The sequence below is a fragment of the Trichogramma pretiosum genome, unplaced genomic scaffold (assembly GCF_000599845.2).
Source record: "Trichogramma pretiosum strain Unisexual culture from Peru unplaced genomic scaffold, Tpre_2.0 scaffold61, whole genome shotgun sequence".
NCBI classification, from domain to species: Eukaryota; Metazoa; Arthropoda; class Insecta; order Hymenoptera; family Trichogrammatidae; genus Trichogramma; species Trichogramma pretiosum.
The window spans coordinates 721127-744233 of NW_019641638.1; the positions used below are offsets into that span (position 1 = coordinate 721127).

At 44.1% G+C, this 23107-nt stretch overlaps 2 protein-coding genes across 5 annotated transcripts in view; one reads left to right on the plus strand and one right to left on the minus strand.

The window, feature by feature from the left end:
• Positions 1-23107, minus strand: part of LOC106654195 — a 126893-nt gene that overhangs the window by 69393 nt on the left and 34393 nt on the right. The gene's annotated exons all lie outside the window — the stretch shown is intronic.
• On the plus strand, positions 1423-3371 carry LOC106654141 (putative mediator of RNA polymerase II transcription subunit 17). The gene is made up of 2 exons (XM_014373866.2): positions 1423-1723; positions 1831-3371. The coding sequence occupies exons 1-2, from the start codon at positions 1631-1633 to the stop codon at positions 3118-3120; spliced, it is 1383 nt and encodes a 460-aa protein (XP_014229352.1). The 5' UTR covers positions 1423-1630; the 3' UTR covers positions 3121-3371.

The window sequence follows — 23107 nt, forward strand, 5'->3', positions numbered from 1 at the left end:
ATGCAACCAGATATCGCGCGCATTTGTCCGCGGAAAATCAATAAAGCGCGTGTATACAAGCTGCATGGTCACACACACACAGATGCATCATCATCATCATCGTCGTCCTATCCCCCAACGGAGCCGCGCGACGAAATCACGTATAAACATGCGTATATTACGGCAAATAATCATCGTCAAAGCAGGTGTCATCAGCTGCGCGCGTGTATTATTACGTTATACATGCATATATCGATCTCACACGCATATATTATGCACGACGGCGTATATACGGGGACACACATCGTGTATGACTATATAGCTCGTCGCGCGAATATTCAAAGGAATTCAATACCCGCGGCAGCGACGACGACGACGACGACGCGGAATCTCGTTCGTTATTATACACGCCAGCCACCCCCCCCCCCCCCCCCCCCCCCCCCCNCCCCCCCCCATCCCCTCGCACGAACAAAACCTACTGGTACCACTACTATTACTACTACTACTAGCGACGGTGACGAAAAAAAAGAATAATAAAGGAGAGTCACAAAGCCAGAGAGGCAGCGGCGTTGCCGCGTGTCACCCGCACACACACGCGTGCGTATAGAGAGACAGACGCGCACTGTCTCGCTTCGAGAGATGCACGCAGAGACGGAGAAAGGACGATAAAACTATCGAGTTTCGTACTACCATGGGAAAAAATAATGAGCGGTCGAATGCAAAAAAAGCGGCAAACGACGGAGAGCGAAAAAAAAGTATTTATACGCGGGAAAAGCTGCTGCTGGACGCAGAAGAGCAAAAAACACATTCCCTACTGCAGCGGCTCTCGCGCTGCGATTCGTGCTGCTGGCCGAGCGAGCGATGTGCAAACGTGTCCTGCCTCTCTGATACATTTGTATATCGTGTATGATGAAACACGCGTGACAGCTGCTGCAAGTCAACACATAAGCACACCTACACACGAGTCGCGCGCATTATATTAAAATCAAGCGGTCGCAATGAGTTTTTCTTTCTTTCTGTCTTTTTTATTTTTTTTTTATTTTCGAAACGACGCTCTCTGGCTCCGCGCGAGGAGAATCGCTGCCGGAATAGATAAGGCCTCGTTATAGCCCGCGCGGCTACATGACACACGCAGTATGGGCGATTTCGCGAGCTTCGGGGAAAAAAAACCAATAATTCGATGAGTACATTTCAATGCACGCCGCAAAAACGAGAATGTTCCGCAGCAGCGCTCGACCGTGTGCAGTTGTGTCGCGTATATCGCTTGGCTCCTCCGTGACACCGATTTTCGTGTTTAATAATCGTCGTTATACACACGATTTCCTTATTTCTTTTTTTTTCAAATTTTATTTCGTTTCATTTTTTTTTTTTTTTTTCGTTACATTCTTATGCAAATCGCGAGGCGAGACGCGTAACATCGTCGTTATTACGTAACGAATATCTTATTATGAATTATATAAATGCCTCGACCGGAGCGCGAAAATCCTCAGATAGCCGTTGGCCGGGTGTCGGATTGCAGGTCGCCGCGCGCGCGTTATAATTCTCCGGATCTCCTTCACACACACACACACACGCACACATACATACATAGATATAAAATATATCGTATCACCCGCGTACTATCTATCTCTCGTCATCGCAGTCGGGAATTATGCGGCGTATCCTTTTGACACTGCCGCGGCTGCTGCTGCTCGTCGTCGCAACAGCCACGACAGTATCAGCCCATCACGATCATCACGAAGCTGTAAGTTACACAGCTGTATAGCTCGCATTTAATTTCGTCAAATGTGCATAATATTTAATTAATTTTTTTGCTTCATTTTTCGTTATCGCGCGCGCGCGGCTGTGAAGTCCGTCATCGGTGGGATCAAGGGATCGAGCGGCCTGGATGGCAGTTTGAGGCATCACTCGCACGTCAGCCTGGGCTCGTCGCTTCACGGTGGACAATCCAATCGCGCGGCGGGGCTGAAATGGTCGTCGGAGGGCGTAGCCGGCCACTCCAGCGATCTCGGCGGTATGATCGACTCCGTGCTCAGATACCATCAGGACGTGAAAGACCGAATGAATCTTGACTTTTCCGGCTTTGGAAAGTCGAGCGTTTCCGGTCAAGGAAGCGGACAACTGATCGGTAACGGTGGTGGTGCTGGTGCCGGTGGAATCGGTTCTCTGCTCGGTTCAGCCGTTGGATCTCTGGCTGGAAAGCTCAACGTTGGTGGCGGCGGCGGCGCGGCCGATCAAAGGGCAACGATCGACGACGAGGTTGTTGGTGGTATCGGATCGCTGCTCGGTCGCGCGAGCGGTTCGGCAGGTCTCGTGGGAAATATCAACGTGAACGGTCGAGTCGGTGGTGCCGCCGAAACTGCAGGCTCGGTAGAAAGCGGCGGATCCATTGTAATCGTGGACGATGGAGCTACGAAGCAGGAATCGAACGACGAGAATCAAGAACTCGGCTGGGTGATCCCGACGCAAAACGTCGAGTACGAAATAATCGTTCGTAAGAACGACGACGAGAACGACGACGACAGGCAAGAGATTTTCGTGATTTTGGACGGATCGAAGGGAGAAGAAGGAGTTTCGTCGTCGATCCGAGCCGAGACTGGTCCGGAAATCGAACGATTAATAATATTGGAAGAGCCGAGCAGCAGCAGCAGCAGTAGCAATCAAAGACTAGCGGAACAGATATTAACGATCAAATCGTCCACCAAAGACGAAGAAGAAGTTCGAGAAGAACAAGTACCGATGGAGTCGTCGTCGTCGTCCTCGTCTTCGGCAGCAGTCGTCGTTTCCGTACTGCCGTCGTCCATCCTCTCGGAAGTTTCGCGAGTGGCCAGTAGTGGCTCGAGTGCGATCTCGAAGCCTCTGAGCTATAACGCGGCGGGGGGCACTTCCGCTGCAACAGCTGCCGCGGGGGGCGCCGACGCCAAAGTCAATCTCGGCTTGAACTTCAACAACTTAAACAACAACAACAACAATCAAGCCCGGAACAGCGAGGATCTTCACGCCTCGATCGCCGAGTACACCAATAATCTGAAGAACTCGATCAGGACGAAATTCGGTGGTGCTCTGGACGGCGGATTGAATGTAAAAACGAGCGGCGGCGGTGGTGGTTCTGGCCTCTTTAACCTCGTAAATATCATTTAATAAATGCTATTACGTACTTTTAACGTTAGAGTCGATTTCGATAGCGGAATGACGAAAAATATAATAAGATTAAAATATATACGTGAAAGAGCGAAGAACGAGCTTGGAAGAAGACTGTATGAAAGAAAAAAACTAATTTTTAGAAATCAACGAGCAGCTGCATAAGAATAACTGCGAGATGTTAAATTTCTGTGTGATTATATTTTGTAAATGAAACTGAAATAAAATTTAAATACGAATAAATTAATGAATTCGATTGCTTTTAATTGAGTAACAATACAATTGCGTCAGAGTGCATTTCGAAGCATCGGCTAAGAAAACTTCTTCGGTAAAGAACCCTGATATCATTTGTCATTTATTAAATAAAAAACCTCATCTCTTTTTTGAAAAGTAAATTATGCACTGCTAAAAATTCACGTTCGATGGTCAAACTATTTATCGGTATACAATTGACTCGAAAAGTTGAGAAAAATCTCGAAACCACATATGACATTACTAAAGGTAATATGACATTACTACGCTCGGTATCAATATAATCTATATATTGGCCCGTATATCATCATTATTGCACGTGTTACACTCGTGATCGCAAATATTGCCAAGTCACAGTGCCTCATTCATCCTCCGGGGTTGAGGTCGGGGGGAAAGGAGGAGGAGGAGGATATATATATCGCGCGTAATCGAAACGTCCACTCGTCGGTCGGCCGTAATAGTGTTTACGAATACCCACTCGAGAGACAGATCGTTCAATATACATACACAGAGGCACACACGTATACACAAGCAGTCGTCCTTATATACACCTGTTTGACGATCTACATCTCCGTATTAAAATACAGCATCGTGTGCTACGTATACGTATCGCATAATGGTACACATATACAGAGAGGATACGGCGCAGTTACGCTCGGCACACTGCTGTGTATATACTACCGAGAACTCGGCTAATCAAATTCCGGGATTCAGCAGCAGCAGCAGCAGCATCTGCTGCGCTATATATATATTTATCTCTCGATCCCGCCCCTCTTATACTGTCAACAAAATCGTTAATGGATACAATGTGGTAGGGCGATGCAGCAGCAGCAAGTTCAAGTTAGCCACGCGCGCTGTAGTGTACCGGGGAAAACGACTTAGATGTACTTCTGTGTGTGTATGTGTACATGCGATATCGACAAAAGGCGTAGTAGTAGTAGTAGTGGTGGCAGTTTGTATACAGGTATATATACAGAGAGGAGAGCGAGCAAAAGTCATCGAATGAAAGCTCCCGAAGCAACCGATAGTTTAACGCGTCTATATACCGCAAGGACGCCACCAGTTGCTTTGAGAAATTGCTTTGTACATTGTACAAACGATAAGCTTTCTCTCTCTGCTCTTGCTCCGTATGCATCTATATAGCTCCGGGCCGAAGCTACCCTGTGCACCGCGGCCCTGTTGCACGCGACCCTAGACATCGTGTACCTGCCGTGTGTGCGCGAATCCTCGTTACCTGCACACACGTGTGTGTGTATGTGTACGTGTGTATGTTATACGCGGGGTATTATATGCAGCTATATATAACGCATGCACTTCCTTTGCGGTGTAAGCTCATTATGTCGGCCATGCGCGAGCTTGCGAGCTTGCGAGGCAGAGCTCTCGTGATACACGTATATAATGGCTATGTATATGTAGTATATGTTTATGAGCAACAAGCGCAATCGCATCGCAAGCTCGATGAGCTACAATATATAATAATATATATAATAATATTGTAGATATAATACATACAGTCAGCTCTCGCGAGCTCGAAATTGTGTCAAGGTGTACGTAAGCGCGCGGGCACGTGCACGGCGTGTATGTGTGTGTGTGAGAGCTTTTGGGAATGCGTACGCGATAAACGGTGGTCGCAAGCTCGCAAGCTCGCCAGAATCACGACGAATGCTGCTACAATTTAATGCACGCGTATTATTATTATAATAAATACAGCGAGAGAGAGAGAGAGAGAGAGACGAAATGTATACACGCGCGTGTGTGTGTGAATAATATTAAGCTCTGCAACGGCGCCTTAAAGCCCAGCTGAATTCCCCGCGTATAATATAATGCACATACACAAAACGACCCCGTGCGCCGCGGCGCAGAGGTAGAGCTTCGCAGCAGCGCTCGACGAGCTATCGGTACACGAGAGAGAGAGACAGACAGACAGACACGAGAGTCGTACACGCACAATGTAATTGAATTCGCGCGGCAGTTTATATCATTATTTATGTATATACGAATGCACACGCACACACGGTAGTTGTGCATCGCGCAATTTGCTATTTATATATAGCTTATAACGCAGCCGCGCGCGGTATAGAGCGTGGCAGTAAATATAAGCGCGCGCCGAGCTTAAAAGTTTTTGTCCACACAGGGCTTTATGTATATGTATAAAGCCTCTCGCTGCGCTGTGTCTCCGTCGACTCGCTATACCTACTGTATCTATACGTGTGTACATAATCACGCGTCTGCTCCGTATATACAGATATACAATGTACAGAGCTTGCGAAGTGCAGCTCACACAGTGCGCGCAGTGATTAAGCGTCGGGTCGGTCGCTGCTGCTGCTGCTGCTGCTGCTGCCTCGAGTTGCGTGTTTGACGCGCGTCTTATATGTACCATAACGTAACGCTCTATAGGTATATATAGCAGTGGAGCTGCCTTAACTTCTCGTTAACGGCATATAGCGACGGCGACGACGGTTCGCAGTGTGCGGTGGTGGTGTGACGATAGAGCGACACTTCGTCTCGACTCTGCCTCTCTCTCTCTCTCGGACCTCGAGAACTCGACACGTGTTAATTACATACATACAGGGCTATAGTGCACGTACATAATATAACTCGTGTGGATGTCGTTGTCGTCGTTGTTTATTTCAAATTTAAAAACATCCATCGCAGAAAGGAGAGCGGAAATTTCATTTCCCCCCACTTACTTTTTTAATAATACTTTACACGAGTGCACCTACGTAAATACCTTCGTGCACGCGCGTGTACCGTTGGCGTGGGCAAAAAAAGTCAACGTCGCTTTTGACAAAGGAAAATAGGCTATACACACACGCGCGTGCAGACAGATGCAGATATTCACTGCATTGGCTCTGTATACAGAGAAGAGGCTGATACCTAATAAAAATATTTCGCTCGACGTGTACTCGGAATACACCCCCCGCAGGGAGAAAGCGAGAGAAAGATCTCGCAATATTCCAATATATATCGCACGCGTCTGCATTATGACGTACACTTGCGAACACATCTATGTATATAGCTGGTATTGTGCGCGAGAGAGCTCGGATACACGCACTACCAGCTCTGCGCGCACAAATCGCAGAAAGAGCTTTGAATGCACAAAAAAAAGGTCTTACGTGTACGTCTGTCTTCTTCTTCTTCTTCTTCTTCTTACTTCCATCTCTTTTTTCTTGCTTGCCTTCTCCCTTTCTCTCTCTTTCTCTCTCTCTCTCTCGCGCGCGAGATTGTGCAAATTTACAATGGAGAGATAGCGCCAGCTCCACGGCGAACGAGCGAGATCGGAAAAAGATAGAGAGAGAAGGAAAAACAAAGAGAAAATCAGAGAAAGAGAGAGAGAACGATCGGATTTCCATTCAAAGTGTAACGCACGCGCGAGATATCCCTCTCCCTTCCTCCCGCCGCCTTCTTTTTTTTTGTACCCATAGGAGATAAGAATCTTGATGCCAGCTGCGAGAAGAGAAGTCTCTCTCTCTCTCTCTCTCTGAAACGTGAGAGAGAGAAGAAGGATCTATCGACGAGCGACTTTCCTTCCGTTACGTGGACTATTGTTGTTTACAACGGTTATATAGGGTACATCCCCGCGCGCGGGCGCGGGCGGGCCGTGCATCGTCATCATTATTATCGTTATATATTTTCTTGGCTTGTGAAAAGTTATATATCCATCCGCGTATAATACGTACACGCGTATAACATTCGTACGTATATATCGATATAATACTCGAAAAGCAATAAATTCGCTCTCGAACAAAGCGAGCACGCACTGCAAAAAAGAGAGATAGAGAGGAGGAGGAAGGTAAAAGGCATACACGCGCGTACGATACGTGCCATCAAAAATCAGTCGCGTACGATTTCGTTTTGTTAATTGCTCGCGCGCGAGTCTCTCGGCCTGTATAATAATGATTTCGACTCTCGCACGCGCGTATAATCGAGTCAAAATTTGCATATTATCCTCGAAAGCTCTCGGCGAGCTGCTGGAATCGAGTATTGTTATTTTTTTTTCTTTATATTTTGTACGCGCGTATAAACCCGTGTGCTTGCGAGCACGTATGGATATATCAAAAGCCCTCGAGCCTCCCGTGTGTGTCTCTGTGTGTGTTTTAACGCTTGTATACACGTCGTTTAATATACCAGAGAAGAGATATATAGAAGTTATACACGTACGTCGAAGCACGTCGTCGTCGTCGTCGAGTGTACGAAACTTTTGAAAGTGTGTCACGTGAGGCGCGCCGATTGTCCACGCGTACTTCATACACATACACACACACACACACACACAGGAGAACGAAACATAAAAGAGAAAGCTCGAGCGCATGTGGCAGAGCTTTCATTCAAGCTCTCATGTAAAATATCGCTTTGCGAATGGAAGCTAGAGCGCACGAGAGTAAGAGAGAGATAGAGTCGATCGTCGCATAAGCTCGGGAAAAGCAGCGGCTCTCTGTCTCTCTCTCATTCTCTGTAATACTACATAAGGTCAAAAGTTCAAGGATCCGTTACAGAGCGATGTGGTGGTGGTGGTGGTATACGCGCGCGTACCCTGTGGAGAGTCTTTAATCACTGGATCATTAGCTCTCGCGATCATTCTTCCTACGTGTGTACTTGTGTGCGTGAAATGTGAATGTGCGTATGGGCACTTGAACGTATATAACGGCATTTGACGAATCACGCGATTACAAAAGCTGCAGCCACGGCCAAAGCTCTCTACTACTATTACTACTGCGTGGGTATAATGTCAAAAAGCTCGATATCGCGCGACCCATAACGATCTTTCTCTCTTTCTCTCTTTCTCTCTCACTGATCGTCCGGGAAATTTTACCTTGATTTTCTGCGATCGCGAACGGTGGGGAAATTCCCACGGGTCGCTCGCGCGCGCGCGCTTGGAACATGACTGCAAAGAGAGAGAGAGAGAGAGAGAGAAAGAGAGTCGGTCTTTGAATCCCAGAAAACGAGCGAATCGAGCTTATATAGACATTATACATCGACGTCGTAGCCTTTTGCCGGGTTTTATACGTACATACCTATCGCGTACAATACGAGTTCGAGTTCTGTCTCCATTTCTCTCTCTCTCTATGTTCTGGTATTACGAAACATGTCTTCATAATACCTCGAGACTCTTGCACTTCGACTTGATGATTCCTTTTGACAACGCAAGTCGCGCGCGAGACTCTTTGATATTCGCGATAATGAAGATGTTGCCAAGCTGCAGCTTCGACTCGAGCCCTCGGCAGAGCTCTTTCTGTGTGTGTACGTGCGTGTCCTTTCTTTCTTTCGTTCTTTTTTTCATTCTCTATTCTTTTTTGCTGTTGTGCAGTGCGCTACCAGCCACGTGCTCCACATCGATTTTCTCGATCATATGACGAGGGCAAATTTTCTTCTACAACGAGTCTGTGAGATATGTTTGAGCAATGGCGAATACTGTTTGTCGAACATGACTTGGACTTATACGATTATTTTCATTTTGCCACTTGTAGATTTGCAGATAAAAGGTCTCTCGCCATCTAGCGGTGGAGGCTCGAAGTGGTGCTATTTTATTTTTTAAGCGGTTAACGAATCTAAATATTTTCAATCAATTGTATTGTTATTTTCAGATCATTTGAAATTCGCTCAATATTTGTAACAAAATTAATTAACAGAAATATTAAAAGAAAAAACTATTGATGGTTACGTATTTTATAACATAAAACGGCCGTTTTTTGTCATTAGACTATGATCAATGTTAAGAATTTTTACCAAAAAAAAATCCACAAAAATAAAAATCAAAGCCATATTTTTAAATTAAATTTATTAACTTACTAGAATTTTAATTTTCTGTGGATTTTATCGATTGCTTACGTTACTTGAAAAACCTTTCAATCAAATGCAGATTAAATGTACAATCAGAATTTAAAATGTAAGTATGATGTTAAATTTTACTTTAGAACATTTCACATGTTACCGTTAAGAATTAATGTATAAATACTGATTTTTTTTTAATAAGCAGCACAAAAAATGCAGTAAAAATATATGATAATAAGTGCTATAGTCTCTGCCACTAGATGGCGAGTACCTTTATCTGTAAATCTACAAGTGGCAAATTGAAAATAATTATATAAGTTTAAGTAAAGTCAAGTGCCAGAAACACATTCGTCGGCTATAATTTCAACATTACTTCGAAGTTACGAAGCTCGTTTCTTTTTCAAATGCCAGACAGAATCAGAGGTTAATTTTTAAATTCGACGACCGATGATCGATCCGAGCTCGGCGCCAAAAATACATATCCCTCTCTTTTCCTTATCGGAAAGCTCGCGTCAAGGTTGAATCGAAAGGCAAAACGAAACGAACATCTCGGTCGAGCGAGAATAATAAATGCCACGTTCGAGTATATCATATAGTGTGCCATACGTGACGAGCATCCATACCTCCGTTTATATGGAGATATTTACGAGCGTATATACTCCACGTGGAGCCAACAACAACAACAACAATCTGTCAATTAATGTATTATATGTATATACGCACTTACACGCATATATGTGTGCACTTGGGCAGCAGCATCGCATCTGTCTGTCTCTCTCTCTCGATGCGAGCGTTCACGAGCTATTATACTGCAGATCCTAAGGGTCTGGCACTCGATGTCGTGTGTGTGCGCGCGCGGCGCCGAGCGCATTCAATTTTCAACGAGCGATCGTGTAACTGCGAATGGCTAATACTCGACTCGGTGTGTGTCGAGCTTGCAGTAACGGCAGCAGCAGCAGCAGCTACGATGTGTTTCAGAGACGAATAAAAGCGACAAAACAAAAAAAAAAAGGGGAGAGAAAAGATAATTAAATAAATAAACGAAGCTGACGTTGGCGCTGCACAAACGTCGGGACAAACGCGGGCGCATTATATTATATCCTACACGCCAAGGAAATTGTGCAAGATCCTAGACGATTCTAATCAAGTCTAACGACGTTCCCAACGCTCGCTCGCGACTCCACCGTCCCAATTATACCATCGCTAATTAAATCCATTCCGCATACTGGTAGTAGTAGTAGTGGTAGTGGTAGCAGCAGTTGTATATGCACCCAAGCAGCAACAGAGGCAGAAGCGGCAGCGGCAGCAGCAGCCCCGAAGGTAAAACCGCAAAACGAATTATCGAATGTTAGACCCGGCGATTAAATTTGCAAGAAACGAACTACTGCTACCTACTATCGGGGCAACTTCTATATCCGTTAGCGGTACGGTGAAAATGAAAAAAAAAAGCAGAGAAGATAAAGAGAGTGGATCTAAAAATATTCAGCGATCCATTCCTCTCTTTTAATCGTGCGCTCGTATATCGGGCCAAGCGTGCACCGCTCGTATGTATACATACACACACGCATACGCAACGCGTAGCACTTATTACTATAATATTAGAAGAGAGTACGAGAACGCGAAAAATTGTTGGTTTTTACGTTGTATATGAAAAAAATAAAGGGGAATTTTTCCAACCCCCTCGCACGCATCGTGCAGCAGCACCAGCAGCTTCAGCTTCACCGTTGCCAAAGTGAAATTTTAATTATGTACTCTCTCTCTCTCTCTCTCCTCTCGCATTCTACCGTATGTAACATTCATAACTGGAGAAATTACTTGCCTGATTCCTCTCTCTCTCTCTCTCTCCAACATACATGTGCGCATACTTGCTATATATATATACCATACGCAGCGTGCGCGCGTGCATATGTGCCTCCGCGCGCGCGCGAGAGCTATTAAAAATTCCTTTTTAGCCTGCAGCTTTTAATGAACGTATGCGTGCGTGTGTGTATGTGTATTGCGCGAAGCTGCTCGTGCCCTTCGGTCGCCGTATACCACCGCGCGCGTGTACGAAAACTACAAACGTATGTACAAAAAAAAAAAAAAAAAAAAAAAAATGACATAATCGCGACGTATCGGACGCGCACGACAGCTAGCGGGGCTGAGACACACACACTTATACCCGCGTTATACACACACACACACACACGTAACACATAATACGCGTAAGCTGCTGCACCGAGACGAGAAGATATTAATCGTAAGTGTGTGTGTGTGTGTGCGCGATATGTCGTATACGCGAGGCATGACTGAGCAACAAAGTTGACCCAATTAACCCCGTCCACGGGGCTCGTTCGTTGTAGCGCGCACACACACAGGCCGACTCATCTCTCTCTCTCTCTCTCTCTCTCTCTCGTAAAACGAGCATGTTATCAGTGACGCAGTTCGCAAGTGTGCAACGCGGCGACTAACGGCGGCGGCGACTCATTCGCGCACACACAGTTCCAGCTCATCTCTTCTTTTCCTCTCTTTTGCTCGCTGCGATGCACCGCACCGCGCTGCGAATTATTTATCTCCGAGCTCGAAAACGCGCTTATAATACAACTTTGCCTGTGTGTGCACGTGTGTATGTATGTTACGTGCCTATCGATCGCCCCACGCGCGCATACATGCAGCAGCAGCAGCACAGCTTCCGTTTTCAAGTTTAAAAGCTTGCCTGCAAGCTCGCGCGCGCACAAAGCTCGGCGCGCTAGGCCATCATCTGCAGCAGCGGTATAGAAGCAGAGAAAGAGAGGAAGAGATGCGCCTACTACTACTACCCACACCCCTGCACGTACGCCGAGCTAGTATAGCTAGTATAGCTAGCTCTCTCGACACACTCGTGCAACAGGCGGGAACAACAATCCTCTCGGCAGGCAGAGTAAGCCGCGCCTTTGAGCGCTCTCCGCTGCATACGCGTGTGTGTGTGCGTGTACAAGTGAAAAGCGTCTCTGCATCAGTGTGCGGATAGTTTGTTAGAGGATATGTTCTCGGGTGCGCGGCGCATATCGAAAGCTCGCGCGCGCACAAAACTAGCTTTTAAGTACTCGTAATGTACGTAAAGCGTCCCGAAATATATATATCCAACGTACGGTAGGTACACGAAGAATATGAGGAAAATCTCGCGCACACGCGAGGGCTACAACGCAACGCAGCGGCAGGTCAAAAGGGAGAAAGGGCGCGTATATATATGTGGGAGGGGAGATACAATATATATGTACCATATAGCATATAGCTATGGCTTATTAATAAGAGGATATACGTTGCGGCGGCTTCGGCGGCTGAGCGGAGTAGAGAGAGAGCCTAGGCTCCGCGCGCCGAGCTTTATATGCTTATCTGAACTGCTCCGCGCGCGCGCCAGCAAGCAAGCAAGCAAGCTAGAAAGCTACCGAGCTACCAAGCAAGCAAGCTCGTTATCCCGGAGCTCCGAGAGTGAGAGAGAGAGAGGAAGAAAATTATAATCCGATTTCATGCCAGTTTCTCTCGCTCGGTTTCTTTTTAAACTCGCCGTACGCCCGCGCGGTTTCCGCTCTACACTCTTTTGCTCGGCGCAGCTATAGCTCCCAACTCTTGGGAGGTGGTTCTTTCTGCACAGATGTTGAGAGAAAGAAAAAGAAACGATTGTTTCGTATTAATCGCAAGCTCGCACGTACAATAATACGAAATCAATATCGATCTCAACGTACCACTGTATAAATCTACTCGATTTAATACGGACTAACTCTCTCCGGCCGAGAAGAGGAGAGGAGAGAGCAGCACTCGTCGTCGTCGTTGCAGTGCCTATGGTACGCCGCGCACGTTTATAATCTCGTCGAGCATAATAAACACTGCAAACACCGATCGGCGGTGCGGCGGTGGCTCCGCTGAGTGTATAGAATTTTCGGTTCGCCCTCCTCCTCTTGTGCCCACACCTGTTGGCACAATCGTACGTATATATGTACGACTCGCTCTCTTTTCTCTTGTGTCAATGTATATACGCTGCGCATACAGGACGAGAAGCCCATTTACGCTACATCGAATGATATTCGATTTCGTTTACTTTGTGTATAGTATATACCATAAATCATGCACGCGGGTACGTGTTATTTTTTTGTCTCCTTTTCTTTATACTCGCTGCCTTCCTTTTGCTTTCCTGCCTTACATTTACAAGCGTACACGAGTCGTCGTGTGGCACACATATCGAATCCATTAAGACCAAGAAGCGGATGAAAAAAGAAGAAAAAACGTAAAAAAGATGGAGACGTAGGGAATATGTATAAAGAAGCTACTTTCGTCACCCCTCATCGCGCGTCGCGTCCCTTTTTATTCAACGCAAGGCTGCGGTGCACGACCACGACCACACACACACGTATGTGTATATATGCTAAAGGTAAAAAAGCATCCATTCGCGTATGCCCCATAAACTTCCAATTCGCCCTAATGTACTCTGCGGGACAAGATGTACGTAGATACGCTCTGCTTATGTATACGTAAAATATTCAATGAATATCACCTCTCGCTCTCTTTCTCTTCTGTACGGCGAGTCCATACTCCATACATCTCTCTCTCTCTCTCTCTCTTGCTCACTCTTAGCTCGTATGTGGATATTGAATTTTCTTATCGATTTATCCACGAGTATAATGCACAGACACACGATGTACGCGTGCGAAAGGCAAGTTTCACGCATGTGTGTGTGTGTTGTACGTGCATGTCACGCAGGTTAAAATGAAGACTTCACCGATCGGCTTCAGAGCGCGCGCATACAGAGAGAAGAGAGAGCGAGGGATTAAAATAGCCTCGAGGATCAATGTGCACACACACACACACACACACACATGCATGTAATACAGCACCAGCAGCGCTAGGCTGCTGCCCCTCGTGCTGCGTGCACATGTATATTATAGGCAGTACAGCAGCAGAAGCAGCACACATAGTCCCGGGATATACGCAACTCGCAAATAGATTGGCAGCTGCTGTCGATGCACCTCTGCACATATCCCGAACGCGCTATATGTACCTCTCGCGCAGAGGGGAGGGCGTCGCTGACAATGACATATTCTATTCCAGCTCTGTATATACGCGCTTTTCAACATTTGTCGCTTTCGCGCTGTATATAGGTATAGATCTGCTGTACGTATAGATGCTGTTTTCACTCGGTCGTGTTCGGCGCAGCAACAAAAAAAAGAAAAAGAAAAAGAACAGAAAAAAAGTAACGAAAAAAAAGGCAGCTCCAAGTAACTTTATCAATTACACGCGATAAACGCCCGAGATAATGCGTACGTACTACAACTATCTGCTACTGCTGCTACTGGTGTATATACGCGTGTGTTTATTGGAAACTTGTCTCGTTAAATTTTCTGCAGTTTCGAAGGCTGTGCAGCAGCAGCAGCAGCAGCAGCGCGGCCTATAAGAAGAAAAGAGAATCACACGCCGCGCGAGCGTCAAGAGAGAGAAAGAGACAGAGTAAAGCGTGTGCACACGCGCGATAATGAAATTATCTCGAAAGTTTGTTTATGTATATAAGGCAAACTATCGGCCTGACACACATTTGATTTTCTCCTATATATATACCTCCTCCACCTCCTCCTTCTTCTGCTCTATTCCTGCTGTTGTTGCGAGCAGCAGATCCGATACGCTCGCGCGTCGGCCTCTCTCTCCCCCCTATATATGTGTATACAATGTATTATATATAATAATAATCTATAACGAGAGCGGAGAAAAATCAACGAAATAAATAAAACGAGGGTGCGACGCGCCGATACCGATGCTGCTGCTGCTGCTGCTGCTGCGGAGCTTGCAAGAGCTTGCAAGAGAGAGAGAGAGAGAAAGATGTATATCTGTATGTATACGCTACGCTAGTACGTGTTATAAGAGCGTGGCGGAGCTTTAAAGCAACGCGCGCGCGCTGCAATTTGCATGAACAGCCATATCTACCGTTACCCGCAATTTCACGTCCGGCCAAGCGAATACTCGCTCGGCTAAGGTAAAAGAGGTTCACAGGTGTATGTATGTGAGCGAATGTAAAGTAGATGTGTGTATGTGCGAGTCGTGCAGGTGTACAGCCCCTCTCTCTCTCTCTCTCTCTCTCTCTCTTTGTAGTATTATCCGAGCCATATAGTCAAAGTGTAATAACCGCATGTGCGCCGCGTGATTTTCTCTCTCCATAAAATGATATCATCTACTGTCGTGTCCGTGTGTGTACGTGTATATTTGTGTATATAGAAAAAAAGAGAAGCCGAGAGTTTATAAATGCAATTTATATTTATGTTGCGCGAGAGAGAAAGTAAAGAAAATAAACATAAAAAAAGGAGCAGCAACAAAAAAAAGAGAGAGAGAGAAGAGGATAACTGAAACGCGCACCGAAAACACGTGCGCGACACTTTGACGCGCGCGCGCGACTTCCATTTAGACAAACAATCCTCGCAGCAGCAGCGGAGCACGTATTTGTCCAAAAGAGTGTGAATTGTGGACAGAGAGAGAGGAAGGGCACGCGTTGAAAAAGGATTTTAAATGTCGACAGAGAGAGAGAGGGAAGAAAAAGATGGAATGAAATTTGCATGAGAATATATGTTTATCTACGAGATGAGTGAGTTTGAAATTTGAATATGTATATATATTTTGCCGCGCGTGATTGACGGGTTGAAAAGCTCGGGCCGCATGAAATTAGTAAAATAAACCAGCTGCCGGTATGTATATACCCACTTTATATAGAATACGATAATATATAATATATAATATATATTATTATACGTGTATAGCCGACGATCAATATTTGAGAGAGGGATAGCGACTCTCGTTGCGTATAGAGGAGAAAATTCGCACCACCATTCGAGTTTCCGAGAGAGAGAGAGAGAGAGAGAAATATTTGATCTCGCTTGGCTGTATACCGGGGAAAGCTTTTCTTGAACGAGAGAAAGAGAGAGAGAGAGAGATTGAAAAGCCAATGATTAAAACCCGTATACACAAACATGTGTGCGCGCCGCGTATTATATATGCGGTTGCTGCTGCACGCCGCGCAAACAGCGCATCCATATCGCCGACTGCAACCACCGCTAACGCCGTATATATGTGTTGTACGGTCATGCGAGATTGCACTGCTGCTGCTGCTGCTGCCCGTAACATAAAGAGAGAGAGAGGGAAAATCATTTCTCCGGTAATAAGCAAACAGCGCGCGCCACGTTTTATATATACGTATACGCAAAAACACACACACACAAACTGATAGCGATGGGGGGTGCTATCTGTAGCAGCAAGAGGCAAAGGTTTTCATTTTCAGTATTTTCTAATTAACGAATACTTTATAAAATATATATTTTCGTTCGATGTTCGGTGTGCTGCTGCTGCTGCTATTGCTCGGTCGTTCGCATCGCCTCGCTTGACCCAATTTATATATTATATGTATACCCCGCGCGTATATACATTAATGATAAACTTGCGTAGCCGGAGAAATCGTCTCTCTCTCTCTCTCTCTCTCTCGATGTTGCCGCTATGTACGTGAAACTGCCGCGCGAATATATATAACGCTGTACGCGCCAATCAATTGGCCCCGGCGAGTTATATACCCGTACGCGCACTTGTGTTATTATAAAACATGCCGAACGCGGCGGCGGCGAAAGGGGGTGGTATACGTAGTTCGACAGGCCGAGGTTTAAGCTCTCTCTCTCTCTCTCTTTAACGGATAACTCGGTGTTCGGAGCTTGGTTGTTTCACGGATTTTCTCGTGGAATTCGAGCGCGCCCATACCTAACTATGCTATATACGTATGTAGATATATACGGTGAGAATAGCGAGGAATTTTCCCAAGCGCGCGTGGATATATATAACATGTATGCGTCGGTGAGTCTTGCCTAGCTCTCTCTCTCTCTCTCTCTCTTTATATATATATAGCCTAGCTCTCCTTTTAGCGGGATAAACAATCCGATTAGAGACTAGAGAGAGAGAGATGGGTAAAGAAAAAGTAGAAAAAAGCTTTCGACTCTATTAGCCAATATGCTCTTCTCTTTCTCTCTCTCTCTCTCTCTCTCTAACTCTAGTCTCTAGTCTCTCTCCAGAGAGAAGCTTTGAGCATTTTTTTCGTACAGTTTATCAGAAAAAAGTTCGTTTTTCTTTCCTGGAGCTGCAAGCTCGCGCAAGCACACACGCAAGCTCCGAAAAACTTTCGTTTTACCGCCGATCCCGTTTCCCTCCCCCCGCGCACACTCGTACACACGCGAACGGACGCATCTGTATGCATCTATATTCTCACTTGTACGTGTGTGCTATATATGTAGGCAAGCTCGCTCGAGCGCGCAAAATGTAAATACCACACGAAAGAGATGGATGAAAAAAAAAACAGCGGTGGAAAAATCAAAAAAAAAAAAAAATAAAGCTGCACCGACGAAACGGTATTTTAGCACGACGCAACCGTGTATTACACGCGGATCGTGTAATGCTTGCGTATTATAGTTGCTGGTCGTTTTTTTTTTTGGTTCGCACAATGCTGATTCTTTGACCGCGTAAGTCGAGAGGCTTGGGACGATGGTATCAGCTGTATAAAAACAACAGAAAGTTGCGAAACTTTTTAATGATTTTTCTGTAAATGAAACTTGAATGAAATTAAGACACAACAAAATTTAAATTCAAGTAACTGAATGAATTCAATTTTTTTTTTTTAATTTCGATCGTAACAAATGCATCAAAGCTTGGCATTTTATTATTATGATTTCGTTTCATGATGGCCACGATTCGTTATGAGCTATTATTAACATAATAATTAGAGAAGCTACGATAAGTGAGTCTGGGACAGAAGGGTATCACCAGACTCCAATGCCTCATATCTAACACGCAAGAAAAGTATTCAAATCCGATGTGGACCATTCAACCGTGCTCAACCAGCGAAATCGTTGTTAAACGCTCTCTCGACGCACGAGTATATATAGAATATTACGTTGATTTTTGCGCACTCGTTTACTCGTTTCGCTCTCGGCGCTAATATTATTCTCGCGCAGGTCGTAAAATGAACGCGCGAAGACGACCGCCGCGATTACGGAGGCGCGTGAGATCGCATAAATTATCTCTCCGACTGTGCGCCGTGTGTTATAGTAGTGCCACTGTGCTGCTGATGCTGCTCGAAAACAAGAACAACAACAGCAACAACAACTGCGACGACGACACAGCGAGTAATAAAAAAAATAATAACAGACAGTAGCAGTAGTGGTGGTGGTGGTAGTGGTAGATAGTAGTAGTCTAGTAGTCTTGTAGTAGTAGCAATAGCAATAAACAACTTCCACAACAACTAGTTAATGGACGAGCCCCTCGAGAATCCTAAGATGTGTACACGTACCCGAGCACACGTCTCGAGCTTGTACCCATGCACGTACATAATCTTATTAGTTCACCCTCCCCCCTGTCTCCTTAGCACACACGAGCAAATTACGAGTTATCGGTATTATATACGCTGTATACATACAACTGAGTCGTTTTCTCTCTCTCTCGAAATCTTTTCCATTCCTTTTTCCTACTTTTTTTTCTCTTTGTTGCTATATCGCTGAATTGTTTCTTCCTGGGCAGACACGGCGCGTACTGCACTTATTGCTAATCCGCGTCTATCTCTCTATCTCTCTATTGCCCCGCGCGCACCGGAGAGTAAACACGCGAATCGGAACACGTTACATTCCATGCACTTCCACAACACACACCCATACACATACGTGAATGCGTGTCCGGTATGCAGATCGTCCGCAGGGACTTGAGGCTCCATCGATTTTGGATATTGGTATAGTACCTACGAAACACGTGTTTGTGTGAGTGTATATCAGCTTTTATTCGCGGTTCTATTGCTCGATGTAATGTGCGCCGCGCAGAGCACTCCATTTCGGAATGTTACTTTTTTATAGAGAGAAGGCAGTAACAGAAACAGATACTACTGCATATACATGTATAACGCGCAGTTGGCCCGATTTTCATACCGTCCATACGTTTATATGTACAAGTGGCGTACCGATTTTTCGCCTCTTTTTTTATTCTCGTATATAATATACGTAAGAAGGAAAGAGAAACATTTTATATACGTCAGATCTCGACTTGGTGTTTTACGGGCAAGAGAGTTCAATATTTCATATCTTATATATGGGTCAAAATAATACTTTTTTACAAAACCGTGCGCACGTATGTCACCGATCTTGACGCGCTTTTGGTATGTTATAGTACATGGTAAAAAGGTCCCAAAAAAAAATTTTTAGACCCCCTCCCCCCTCCTACCCCCCACTTCCGGTATAAACGTCCATTTTCGATCTATATTTTTTCTGAGGACATGAAGCAAGTAAAAAATCTGAAAAAATTCATAAAAATACTTTTCCACAATCCAAACAACCTTGAATTTTTTCAGATTTTTTGAGTGCTTCAGGCCTTCAGATAAAATCATTGAAAATTTCAAAAATCGAGATACGGCGGTATGAGCCGATGTAGTACTCGGAAATTTTTTCAGTTATTTTTCGCATTAAAAAACATAACCTCAATTTTTTTCAGATTTTTTCAGATTACCTAACGCACCTTTTGAAGCCAAAAACCGATTTTTTTGACGAAAATAATTTTTTTAGGACAGTACGGAGCCTCGAAAAATCTGAAAAAAATTTTTTCTTGTTTTTTTCATCAAAATACGTAATCTCAAATTTTTTCAGATTTTTTAATTGAAGGCGATAGCTTCTAGGGCCGAAAAATGCTATTTTTAACAAAAAATGGTTCCTAGAACCCGATGGTTCCGGTGAAAAAATTTGAAAATATTTTTTTTGAATTCCTTGTCAAATTTTAATAAATTTTGACCGTTTCAAAAGTTCGATTGAAGCTTCCTAGCTCATTTTAGAGCAGGACAAAGATTAGTGCAAAATATCTGAAGACGTTTCTGAAGACATTAAGGAATGATAAAACTCGTTTGATGCTCTAAAATGAGCTAGGAAGCTTCAATCGAACTTTTGAAACGGTCAAAATTTATTAAAATTTGACAAGGAATTCAAAAAAAATATTTTCAAATTTTTTCACCGGAACCATCGGGTTCTAGGAACCATTTTTTGTTAAAAATAGCATTTTTCGGCCCTAGAAGCTATCGCCTTCAATTAAAAAATCTGAAAAAATTTGAGATTACGTATTTTGATGAAAAAAACAAGAAAAAATTTTTTTCAGATTTTTCGAGGCTCCGTACTGTCCTAAAAAAATTATTTTCGTCAAAAAAATCGGTTTTTGGCTTCAAAAGGTGCGTTAGGTAATCTGAAAAAATCTGAAAAAAATTGAGGTTATGTTTTTTAATGCGAAAAATAACTGAAAAAATTTCCGAGTACTACATCGGCTCATACCGCCGTATCTCGATTTTTGAAATTTTCAATGATTTTATCTGAAGGCCTGAAGCACTCAAAAAATCTGAAAAAATTCAAGGTTGTTTGGATTGTGGAAAAGTATTTTTATGAATTTTTTCAGATTTTTTACTTGCTTCATGTCCTCAGAAAAAATATAGATCGAAAATGGACGTTTATACCGGAAGTGGGGGGTAGGAGGGGGGAGGGGGTCTAAAAATTTTTTTTTGGGACCTTTTTACCATGTACTATAACATACCAAAAGCGCGTCAAGATCGGTGACATACGTGCGCACGGTTTTGTAAAAAAGTATTATTTTGACCCATATATATACGCGAGGCACATGCAAAAGCTCGTAGCTTTTCATCAGCGTATTAGCGCGAGCCCCTCCCCCGGCAAGAGGGTAAGAAGAATAAGAAGAAAGTAACGCGGATTAAGACCCTACCCTCTCGTTCTCTGCTGACGAGCTCCACACCGAAACATTCGTTCGTAGTAGTTAGGATATAAATACACGTATATTAAACTACATATATATACGCTCGTTGGCACACTTGTAAAAGTTGAATGAAAATTAAATGGCTCGCCGTATTAATTCCTTCCAACGCGAGGAGGAGCAGCAACGCGTAGAACATTATAATGTATTATATAACGCTGCAGCTTCGAACGACGCGTTTATAACGTCTATGTACCTATAGTGCGTGAAAGCTGCTATACTGCAGCCGTTCGTCGTGCTTTATATAGCTACACAGCACACGAAAGTTGCAGCAGCAGCGGCCGGGGATTATCCTCGTTAAAAACTTGATTATTGTACGGCGCGCGCCACTTTAGCGCATCTCGCGCCTGCCTCTCTCTCTCTCTCTCTTTTCGCTAAAGCTAATTAATCAAGGCCTGTGTGTTGGCGTTCCGTATGTATAACGACGTCAACCTCAAACTACCTTAAATGTCATCAATTATCTCGCCGAGCAGCAGCAGCTGTAGTAGTGCATATAGGCAAAGCCCCCCCCCCCCCCCCCCCCCGAACTTTGTTACACAATTCGGTTATAACGCGATTAAAATTACATCGGGGCGCGCGCGGGAACGCGTCGCGCACAAAAGGCTTCGCGCGCCCGCGAATTATTCACGCTTAATATAAATCCGCTATATCGCGCTGCACGTGGACGGCGCTTGTTGTAGATATATGTCGCGAGCTTTATAACACACACACACACGCGCGCGTTATTGGGTTGTGTATCGAAAGAGCGCGAGAGAAAGAAAACGTCTCTTTAAACCTTATCCGTGTGTCTGTGTGTGTGTGTAGTGTATCGAGAGAGCGAAGAAGAAGAAGCAGCAGCCGGAGGAGGTAGAGACACACACCCACGCATATATATAGAGTCGGTGCAGATTGTTACGTGCGAGCGCATCCGGGGAATCAACAGTTTGCTTTATCGATTGGCCCGATCGCGCGCGCCAGCCTATAGCGGTGCAGGCAGTAGCGGTGCAGTGCTGTGTATACGGGGGACGTGACTTTGTTCCTTGTAGTGCGCCTACTGCACCTCGAGCCTGCGTTCTTAGAACCATTACAATTTAGACTTATAATACAATTTATAATTATGAAACATTTATTTTTAATAATCACGAATTTTAATAGAGATCTATGTTAAGAGATGGATATTATCTATATACTCATCTATCATAACGTTACTTTGATTTTCGTGTAATTGAATTTTTGTTTGATACAAAATAATTATAATCCTTCTTACTATCAAATAATATTTTGAAATTATCAGTGAAAAATAAAATTGAAAACACCTTTGCAAATAGTATCACTTATTTTGACTCTGTTTGTTTCCATTGGTTTCATCAACAGAAGTAACAGCAGAAGTGCTGCTCTGTGAGTTGCAGCAGAAATGACTTTTTTATGCGCACAACACCCTGGTACATCCAAAGAATTATAGTTTGTAGAATTTTAATATATTCTGATAATGTTGTAATTTGAATGATTTTATTTTAGTCTTAAGGTACAAAATGTGTAAAGTATCATTAAACGATGGAGCATTACCTAACTTTACGTCTTAATAAATTGAGCTTATTCGTTATCTCAATCTTTTCTCTACTTTTTTTTATTGTATCAATTTCTTAGATTCAAACATTTATTAAATTTATGTCAATACTTACATCAAGTGCAAATTTCTCAAACTTATCAACAAGGTGGAATTTTTTTGAAATAATAACTTCAAACGGATCTATTGCTTGAATTCTTGTGATTTAATTTTGACTTGAACACAATACAATGATGTTTATAAACCATAAAAAATAATATTCTAACACTCATAAAAAAGAAAAATGTAAGTCTTCCATGTCCTTGCCTAGAATATAATAATTAAAGGATGTTAAAAAGTTGTAAAAAAAATTTTGAAGTGAAGTCGGAACCAAAAAATGAAATTACCCATCACGTGTTGGTACGCTGCTCTTTTTCAACAATATCTACTGCCAGGCATAGCTTCAAAAATTCCTCGTTAGTCAGTTCATTGACGATTTCCTCGCAGCACAGGATGGGCAGTCGGTATCTCGTCAGGGCCCAGAAAAAGTCCGGCGTGAATTGCGTCAATCTCTCCAAAAATCCTTCCACCATCAAATCGCACAGGTAGGAGATACACGACTGG

Bases quoted from the DNA above. Each gene is read 5' to 3' on its own strand.
- LOC106654141 (XM_014373866.2), top strand. From the start codon at position 1,631: ATGCGGCGTATCCTTTTGACACTGCCGCGGCTGCTGCTGCTCGTCGTC. The intron at 1,724-1,830 runs GTAAGTTACACA...GCGGCTGTGAAG, and splicing joins ATCACGATCATCACGAAGCT to TCCGTCATCGGTGGGATCAA.